The sequence below is a fragment of the Myodes glareolus genome, chromosome 12 (genome assembly GCF_982192425.1).
Source record: "Myodes glareolus chromosome 12, mMyoGla1.1, whole genome shotgun sequence".
NCBI classification, from domain to species: domain Eukaryota; kingdom Metazoa; phylum Chordata; class Mammalia; order Rodentia; family Cricetidae; genus Myodes; species Myodes glareolus.
The window spans coordinates 36,022,713-36,032,522 of record NC_142037.1 but is presented as its reverse complement, the minus strand read 5'-3'; the positions used below and the strand labels follow the sequence as shown (position 1 = coordinate 36,032,522).

The 9,810-nt window shown below is 55.3% G+C and overlaps 1 protein-coding gene across 2 annotated transcripts; it reads left to right on the top strand.

Annotated features, from left to right (window-relative positions):
* Positions 1–3,251: 3,251 nt before the first annotated feature.
* Positions 3,252–9,137, top strand: Fgf17 (fibroblast growth factor 17). Of its 2 annotated transcripts, none has more exons than XM_087912207.1 (5): positions 3,252–3,541; positions 3,702–3,738; positions 6,358–6,502; positions 6,760–6,866; positions 8,337–9,137. In XM_087912207.1, the coding sequence occupies exons 1-5, from the start codon at positions 3,507–3,509 to the stop codon at positions 8,628–8,630; spliced, it is 618 nt and encodes a 205-aa protein (XP_087768333.1). In that variant the 5' UTR covers positions 3,252–3,506; the 3' UTR covers positions 8,631–9,137. The 2 variants fall into 2 exon arrangements, with proteins under 2 accessions (XP_087768333.1, XP_048277714.3); XM_048421757.3 differs by having other exon boundaries at positions 6,325–6,502.
* The last annotated feature ends 673 nt before the right edge of the window (positions 9,138–9,810 follow it).

Below are 9,810 nucleotides of genomic sequence, written 5' to 3'. Positions count from 1 at the left end.
AGACTGACTAGAATTTTGGCAGCCCCCTAGCGCTCTGCTTAGCACCTCTCAGTGCCCTCCATCCGCGGAGTCAAGTCTGTCACAGTTTAGGTAAACTGAGGCTGAACCACAGAGAGAGCCATTGTCTCCCTTTCCCCTCCTTGGCAACAGGAGTCCTTTGTCTCAACTGACATTCGTGATGGCAGCCATTTCTTCTTCTAAAATAGAGCTTGGAGCCAGAGAAATGAACTTTCCAAGTCACATAGCAAGGGATGGGGATTAGCTCCAGAACCCAGTCCCCACTTTCTCTTTCTCTCTCTCTCTCTCTCTCTCTCTCTCTCTCTCTCTCTCTCTCTCTCTCTCTCGGCCTGCTACTGCCTCCCCCAGGACAGTAGGAGAGCAAACCTGAAAGCCAGGCCTGAAAGCGCCAAATGACAAGGGATGAGATGTCAAGGATGCTTCACATAAAGCAGGCTACCCTATATCCCGCTGGTACCAGACTCTGGCTGAGCCTCAAGACTAAATTTCACTACTGGCATCTGTTACCATGGAGACTTCGGCTGCACGAAGGGCTAGCCAGTGAGTGAGTGACAACAGGCCCTATTCCCAGTGACCGGAAACAGGTGCTCAGGTTCAGAAGCCTTGAATTCTCACTGCCTCCTGGTGAGTGAACTCAAGAACACAAGGTATTGATGCCCTGGCCTGTGCCTGTCCTCTGCTTCCAGATGGCACCACCCCCGTTGAATTCCAAATCTCTAGCCGTCTCCTCCATGTTCCTGAGTTCTTTAGCATCAGCCCACCTGATGCCTTGAACTGAATTCAGATGGAGGAGAGGCCTTTAAACACCCTGCCCAGGAGCTAGCGGGTCTGGGTGAGAATGAGGTCATATGGGGTGGGGGTGGAGGTGTGCCCAGCGGGTACCGAGAGGTGAGCAGGCTGGAGCTGCTTCTAAGAACATCAGACTGTGTTGCTGCACTGTACCGTGCTAGACACTGGGTCATTAGCCCCTTGACCCAGCCACACATCCTGTTAGAGATGAGGTATCATTGACCTTCTAGTTTTGACTTTTTTTTTTTCTTTTCTTTTTTGAAGGCAGGGTTTCTCTTTGTAGTCCTGGCTGTCCTGCAATTTGCTCTGTAGACCAGGCTGGCCTCATACTCAGGAGATCCCCCTGCCTCTGGCTTGAGAGTGCTCCAACTAAAGGTGTGTGTATCACCATGCTCTGACCTTTTTTTTTTTTTTTTAAGATATGGTTTCATGTCCCAGGCTGGTCTCAGACCTGCTGTGTAGCCGAGAATGATGATGACCTTGAACTGATCCCCCAGCTGCTTTCAACCTCTGGAGCACTGGGATTGCAGGTGTGCAACCACACCTGGTTGAAGCAGTGCTAAGGATGGGACCCAAAACTTCATGAACATTCGACCAGCCTTCTACCAACTGAGCTACATCCCCCGCCAACCCCCAGCTCTAATTTTCTTTAAATTTGATTCCAAATCCCTTGACTCTCCCTGATAATTCCCACCTTCTCACACTCCTCTTCAAATACACCCCCAGACCCCTGCAGAGGCATTTTGAGTCTGCAGAAGAGAAAGTGGAACTCTAACGGACCCAGCCAGATAGAGCTGAACTGAGCCCCTGGGAGGGGAGCAGGGGAAAGAAAGTATCTTCTAGCTTGCTTGGGAAGTGGGGGAAGAGGAGGAGCAAACGCCCAGATCACTTTGTGGATTGCTAGAACTCAGAGAGGTGAGAAGGGAGCTAGGGAAAGAGTGTCACCTTCCTTACCAATCAGCAAGGGCAAAAATAAATCCACCTCCAAGGCTCTCTGAACTCCAGGGAGCCAGAGCTCATTCAGCCGGTCGATCTCCTCCTTCCAGCTCACCACCCGCCCACCTTTCTGTAAGAAGAGAAGTGGTCAGCAGCTCTCAGAACCTCAGCTGTCTGCCACATTACAATCCAGTTAAGCCTGTCAGATCCGGTGGTGCACACCTTTAATCCCAACACGGGAGATGGCGGCAGGTGGGTGTCTGTGAACTGGAGGCAAGCCTGGTCTACACAGTGAATTCCAGGCCAGCTGACGCTGCTTAGTGAGGTCCTGTCTCAGGAAGAAAAAAAAAGGAAAAAGGAAGGAAGGAAGAAAACAAAGAAAAAGAAAGAAAGAAAGAAAGAAAGAAAGAAAGAAAGAAAGAAAAAGGAAGGAAGAGGAAGAAAAGAAGGAAGGAAGGAAGGAAGGAAGGAAGGAAGGAAGGAAGGAAGGAAGGAAGGAAAGAAAAGGAAATCCAGTAAGGTCTCTGAGCCCTATAGTGAAAATAAGGCCGCTGGAAGGCTGGACCTTGGGGGATGAGGTCACAATTCCAGGGAACAGAAAGAGACCATATTCTGGAAATGCAGCTCCTTCAATCAGCAGCTGGTTTATTCTGAACAAATTACCTCCCTGTGGGCCTGTTTCCTATCAGCAAACTGCAGTTAATAGCTTGGGTACCCCAGCTCCGTGGGACTAGGGGTCCTATGTCCATACTGCTGAGCACGACATCCCGGGCAACTGCTAGGAGACACTGGTAGATGGGACCTGGGAGGCTAAGGCTGAGTCTCAACCCCAAAGTAAGGGGTTTCCACGTCTTCGAGCTTTCCACACTGGCTCACCGTCATCGCATTTGGCCCTTCAGTACTCCCTCCATTGACTGTCCCATTTGTCCACAGGCGACTGCACAGGCCCAGGCAAAAGTGACTCCCACTTCTTGGGGTCTCCGTCTCAGACCAGTTTTTGTGACCTTCCAAGATCCCTAGCCACACCTGACGCCCCACCTCTGGCCCCAACCTGTTGCACCCACTGTTGGTAGCCTTACCCCTCTTTCCTGGTGGCAAGGGGTGACAGCAGAGAAGCCAAGCCAGCAGTCTCTCAAGCCAAGCCCACCCCTGCTCCCTGGAGGGAGGCTCCTCCTTTAAAGGCTGCTTCTGGGAATTCCCACCCCGAGCCAGAACTCGAGACCCCAGCCCCAGCTCGGTACCTGCAGCTCATTCTTAAAGAGATGAGATTGGGGCATCAAACCTGAGGGCGGGAGCGGCTGACCCTGAGAGGGGGAGGGCAAGGCGCCTTCCTCCCTGTGCCTGCCCCACGCCCCGCACTTCACCGAGGCCGGCAGGTCCGTGCGGGTCAGGAAAAAATCAGAAGAGATCGCAGGGGCCAGCCTCCTGATAGAGGACACTCTCGCAGCTCCATCCTTTGCGCCCGGGGACCCCCGCTCGAAGCTGGCAGCCCAAGGGTGCGAGTACGCCAATCGGACCAGCTCAGCTTCGCAGCCTCCCTGGCCCGGAAGGTGGACACCTCGCACCTCAGTCTCCCAATTACGCCCCCCTCCCCCGCATTCCCCTCCGCTAGCTTCCTCCTTCCCTCCGTCTCCTTTCATCCCCGAAAACCTGTGGCTCCGAGAGACCTGGGTTTCTCTGGGACTCTACCCCAGGCGTCTGCCCACATCCGCTCCTGAGTTTGGGGGGTAGAGGGGCAACCGCCCCAAGAAGTCTCTCCGGCGATGGGAGCCGCCCGCCTGCTGCCTAACCTTACTCTGTAAGTGTGCTGCCTGCGACTGGAGTTCTTTTGCCATTTCCAGCCCCAGGAAAATTATACCTCCCTGGGACTAACCATCGGGCAGGTGGGGCAAGACAAAGGTGGGGGACGGGTGTGCCCGGGGTGTTCACACCTGGAACTGCCTTGCCTCCTCAAACAGGTGCTTGCAGCTCTTGACTCTCTGCTGTCAAACGCAGGTAGGCACCCCAGCCTAGCTCCCCCCACCCCGCGCCCCACACACACCTTTCTCACCTCACCTCAGAGGTGGGGAGGCAGGACTGGCCTCTTCCAACCCAGCAACTGCTGGGGTTTGGAGGGTCAGAAGATGGGTTGGCAAAAGACAAACAGGGTGGCGGATAGACTGAGGTTTGCCTCTTGGGCCCTCGGAACCACCCTGCTTGCTGGCTTTTCCTGGGTCTCCCCTCTCTCCATCCCTTTGTGATGGACTTCTGGATGGTTATGGACAGTGTGTTGTTTAGACTTGAGGGATAGAGCCCTGGGGCGGTTAGAAGCCAGTGGAGAGGATTGCTCAGGTGAGGTTTGTGTGCCGCGGGTACCTGAAGGGTTTGGGTTTGAAACCACTTGTTTGGTCCATTCACCCACCATCCACTCTTCCCTACATGCTTGGGCCGTAGGTGCCCAGGGTCTCATTACCTCTAGAGTTCCTAGGTCAAGCCTAAGGGTTTGTTTGGGATGGAATTCGGGGCTTACCTCTCCACACTCCCCCCACACACACCTCCCACCCCCAAGCCCCCAGCCCAGCCCGAGACAAGGCACAGTTCCTTTTTTGTGATCCTCCATAAAAATGCAGCTATTAAAATGCACTGGTCCAGAACCGCTCTGGGGAGAGATGGCCTGGCGTTCCCAGGCCAGAGGCCTGTTTCTCTTCCCATCCACTGGGGACTTTTTTTTTTTTTTTTTAAGGTAAATGCCTTTTCTCTGGAGTGGGAAGGGGCTGCCTTTGAAGCAGTGGGGGGGTGGGAGAGAGACAACACCCCCCTTTTTCCTTCCCCCTTTTGCTTCACACATCTAGGGAGAGCAAGAAGAAAGCCCCCAGCCTGGCAGGGAGGGGGCTGGGGGTGGGTCCAACCTGTTCTGGAAAGGGAATTAGCACAATGGTGCTGCTGGTCTGGGCGTTTATGGCCTGGCTGAGGCCCCATTCAGGACTGAGGGAAGGTGGCAAGGCTGTCCTTCCCCCCTTGAAGTGCCCCCTCACCCCCCTGGGAGGGGGGGCAACAGGCTGAACCACAGCCATGCTTGAGGGGCTGTCTGACAAGCAGCTGTCTACCGTGGTGGAAGGGGAGGTCCCCCCACAGCGGGGACATGAAAGGAACAGGCAAGGTCCTGTGGGAGAGGGACTTGTGGGCTGTGGGCTGTGGGGGGTGGGGGAGGGCGTGGGCTACTTTTGTGAAAGACTTGAAGGGGGACAAGTAGAGGAGGGGGTTTGGGGGGCTGCTATCTGCCCCTGACCTGGAAGAGACTGCCAGGAGAAGGCTGCCCGCCAAGTGGGGCGGACATCCTGAACCTGGGCCAGAAGGCTAAGGCTGAGATAGACAGGAACTCACTCCTGGCAGGGAGGCCTTGTGAGGGTTAAGCAGCGTACTCTCCACCACAGATGTTAGCCTCGTTTCTCTAGGGTGGGATGCATGGTCGGTCCCTAAGATGCTCCCATTCTCCCAGAGTTCTGGCAACTCTTGGCCTTTCAGAACTGGAGACAGAAGAGCCAGAAGGAGTCAACTCTGAGTAGGTTGTACCTTGGCCGTGATGTTAAGGTTTCACTACCACCACCCCGATATACCCCACCCCCTGTCGAAGAGAGAGTAGCCCCTAATGCATACAGAGCTGGTCCTAGCTCTGTTTTGGATCAGGCCTGAGATAATTACACTTGGAGCTGAGCATTAGGAACAGGGAAAGGTTTCCTGCTGAGGTGAGGCTATAACCAGCAGCCGGCAACGTCACCCTCAAGGGCACCTTGGAGGAAACAGGGCAGTAAGTAATGTTGCTGTCCCACTCAGGTAAGGCTGGCTAGGGCAAGCTCCAGGGTGGAAATGTGGCACCGGACGGGCTTGGTGTATGGTCAAAATGGCCCCATTTACCACCCAAGGAGGCAGGCCACTCAATGCCTAGGAAAATGCCCCAGGCCAGCAGGGAAGCAGGAGAGCAGTCACTAGTACCCCATTTACTGCTGCCTCTACCCCCCTACACTAGGGAAGTATTTCTTGCTCTCTCTCTCTCTCTCTCTCTCTCTGGAGATCTTCTAGGACACTATGAATAAGGACCTAAGAGGCCAAGAAACGCCCTCCAATGGTAAAGCCCACGTATTTAACACATCTGCTCTGTGCAGATGTGCTGGCTCTGGGACTTTTCCAGGCTAGTGGGGTGGGGTAGGGGCATCTAGTGGTCCTGATTAATGGAACCAAGACCCCTGAGAAAGAGAAAGGAGTTCTGGCTTTGGGTTACGTGTCCCATGTACCTGTTCTATGGAACATGGGGACAGGACACGCAACCTGGAAGGTTTCTTCTAGCAGCCTGTTATGACTGCGGATGTATGCTGTCTCACTGTGTTTCCCAAGACTACCAGCCACGAGTCCCCAAAAGTCACAGCTGGCTCATGCAGCATCCTGGGACAATCATGGACAGAGGCACTCTTAGCCTTGTACCCTACACTGCAGGGCCCAGGGCCAAGCCCACTTCACTTCCCTCTTTACCCCTCTCCCCAGATGGACCAATGGTGGTGTCACCCAAAGCAAATTGACACTATTTTTCCCTTGGTAACCGCAAAGGGGGAGAATCACCCGTCTCCTAATTTTAACCAGTACGTGAGGGACCAGGGCGCCATGACCGACCAGCTGAGCAGGCGGCAAATCCGTGAGTACCAGCTCTACAGCCGGACCAGCGGCAAGCACGTGCAGGTCACCGGGCGACGCATCTCCGCCACCGCCGAGGATGGCAACAAGTTCGGTAAGACCTAACCCTTGCCCAGACCACTTATACCCTGCCCAGCCTGGCCTCCTGGTTTCTTCCCAACTCCCGGGTTAGGGGATTTGAGGTATGGTGGGTGGGTAGAGTAAGTCTCTTGATCCTTCAAGCCTGATTGTACACTATCCCTTTGGTCTGACTTTGAAGGGCAGACTGCTTGGGGGGCGGGGGTAACCCTTGCACAGTCTGTGAGCCAACAGCCAATAGACAAAGGCCTTTCTTCCTTTCCCTCACCATAGCTAAGCTCATCGTGGAGACGGATACATTTGGCAGCCGGGTCCGCATCAAGGGGGCGGAGAGCGAGAAGTACATCTGTATGAACAAGAGGGGCAAGCTGATTGGGAAGGTGAGGAGAACCGGGGCACAGGGCAGCAGACAGATGAGTCTCCCATACTGGAATAAGGGCAGGCAAGGTCGCAGAGATGGACCTGCTCTTGCCAGTGACCTAGCCCATCTGGCTAAAGGGGGAGGGGTGGCTCCTGCTCCACAGAATGAGGCCTTATTTTCTTGACAACCACCCCATCCCTCAATCTTTATTTCATTTTTTAATCTTTCTAAAGATTTATGTATTTTTATTTTATGTGTATGAGTGTTTATCTGCATGCATGTCTGTGTATCACATGTGTGCCTATGGAGGTAAGAAGGGATCAGATCCCCTGGAACTGGAGGTAGAGATGGTTGTGGGCTGCCATGTGGGTGCTGGGAACTGAGCCCAGGTCCTCTGCTGGAGCAGTCAGTGCTCTTAACCACTGGGCCATCTCTCCAGATCTCTACTAATTTTTTAAGATATTTATTTTTCTCTTATGTGTGTGGGTGTTTTGCCTGCATGGATGTCTATGCAGCGCACGCTTACAGCGTCCAGAAGAGGGTGTCTGATCCCTCAGAACTGGAGTTACGCTTTTCAGCCTCCATGTAGGTACAAGGAATCGAAACAGGTCCTCTGGAAGAGCACCCAGTGATCTTCACCACTGAGCCTTTTCTCCAGCCCTCCCTCCCCACCCCCAGACGCTATTTAAAGGAGTCCTTGTGGCTCCTGGTCGGCTGAAGTGACAGAGGATCCACAGGGAACCCGGTGCTGATGTAGGGACTATTTCCCCAGCGGCCGTCAGGAAGAATCTATCCACTACATGATATTGTACCGTGGTGTGCTGGAGTGGCAACCCATGTCGGGGTGGAGGGGGCTAAACCGTGATAAGGGTTGCAAGTCAGGGCATTCACGTATGGTAGAAGTTCTCCCAAGTTCAGTGGGTTTCATGGATGTGACCCGCAAGATACACTTGCGGGTAAAGCCGCAAAGCACTGTGGGTACGCAGCACAGCGCTTCCTTTAGAATTGCCCGGTCTTGACTTCCTCCAGCTCTGACTGGTTCTCACCAGGCATCCTCTCCCTTCTCACCCGTAAGAAGGCAAGGAAGGCATGTGGGGTCAGGTGTCCCACCAGCTCTTTCTGACCCCTCTCTCCACCCTGTAACAGTTCACGATGGAATCCTCACAAGCCACGTCCAGGCCCCCCACCCCACCCCCAGCCCTGAATTGCATACTACCCTGATCTTGAGCATTTGAAGAAACAGATTCAATGTTTTCTTAGCGCTTCCTCAAGGGACCTAAATGCCGAATGGTTTACGTCCACCAACCACAGCCTGTGTGCAATGCTCACAGCTGCCTCATTAGCAGAGGTACCCATCTCCCCAGACACTTTCCTGGGGGCACAAATGGCTCCTTGCTCCCACGTGGCTCCTACCCAAATAGACCCACAGGCGAACAACTCAGTCAGGGTGAGTGGACAAACTCCCCTCCTCTGCTTCTTTCTTCCATAGCCGAGTGGGAAGAGCAAAGACTGCGTGTTCACTGAGATCGTGCTGGAGAACAACTACACAGCCTTCCAGAACGCTCGGCACGAGGGCTGGTTCATGGCTTTCACTCGGCAGGGCCGGCCGCGCCAGGCCTCCCGAAGCCGCCAGAACCAGCGTGAGGCCCACTTCATCAAACGCCTCTACCAGGGCCAGCTGCCTTTTCCCAACCATGCGGACAGGCAGAAGCAGTTCGAGTTCGTGGGTTCGGCCCCCACCCGCAGGACCAAGCGTACTCGGAGGCCCCAGCCCCAAACGTAGTCAGGGAGGCCATAGTGAGCAGTGTTGGGTAGATGCCCCCTCGGCAGCCTTCTCTCTCTTCTCTAACTCATCCAAAGATGGGGACTGGGGTGGAAGGTGGGGAGCCAGACCCTAAAAGGACCCAGAGGGCATCTGATTCCCAGCTGGGAAGAGACAGCACTTGTGCACCCCAGGGTGGGCACCACACTGTTGAACAGGCTCTTTTGAGGCCAGGGGCAGATCCTAGAAAAAGAAGTAGGGTCTTCCCTGACCTAAAATGCCTGCCTCCCAGCGACCGCCTTAAACAAGTGTGTAGGTCAGCAGATTACTGGCCTTACAGAAAACTACTCAAATCTTGCTCCCAGAATCTCGCTCAGTTTGAACCAAATATCCAAACTCCTGCCCAGACAGTAAGAAGGGACTTTTGGTTTTGTTTCCAGAGACACAAGAGAGAAACCAATGCCAGCCACTCTTCCTATTTCTCGCCCCAGGCTTGCCTTCCCATCCCAAGCCCCAGAATAAAACCATTTTCCTGCAACCGGGTCCGCTGAAGAAAGGTGGGCAATCAGACCACAGAACTCAACCGCAAAGTGTCTGGTGCTGGCGGCACCGAGAAGCCAGGTGCTAGCTGGGAAAGATGGGCACCCGGGCACACAGGTGCTGCAGCCTGCGCGTCCCGCTGTGCGGTGCCGGGAGGCCCAGACGCGGGGACTGGCGGCCCCTCCCTCCGCGCGTTCCGATGTCCAGGCTCAGGCGACGCGTCCCTGCTACCTGTAGGAGAGAAGAAAACCCAACCCCTAGGCGCCTCCCTGAGCGGCCGCTGGCCGGGACAGGTGTCCTGTGGGGCCCAGGCCCGCGGGAGGGGGGAGGTGGTAGCAGGAGCGCGGCCCGGGGACGCCAGAAGTCACCTCGCGGGGAGCAAGATTGCTTTTTTCCGGTGAGCAGGGCTGGGAGGGGGAGGAGGTCTGGGACGAGCGGAAGCGGGTGGGGGCGAGAATGTGTCCCCTTGTTCTCCTCGGTCCCCACTGGGGGCGGAGGCGGGGGCCACACCTGAGGGCAAGCCTCAATTAGAGGCGGTCGCAGGCTGGGAGTGGAGGGGGAGGGCGCCCAGCCCCCACCGAGCTTCTGGGGTGGGCTTTCCCAGAGGCTTCCAGGTGTGCGGGGGGGGGGGGGGGAGCGAGGGTGGAAGCCGTAAAACCGC

Bases quoted from the DNA above. Each gene is read 5' to 3' on its own strand.
- Fgf17 (XM_048421757.3), top strand. From the start codon at position 3,507: ATGGGAGCCGCCCGCCTGCTGCCTAACCTTACTCT. The intron at 3,542-3,701 runs GTAAGTGTGCTG...CTCCTCAAACAG, and splicing joins CTGCTGCCTAACCTTACTCT to GTGCTTGCAGCTCTTGACTC. The intron at 6,867-8,336 runs GTGAGGAGAACC...TTTCTTCCATAG, and splicing joins GGGGCAAGCTGATTGGGAAG to CCGAGTGGGAAGAGCAAAGA.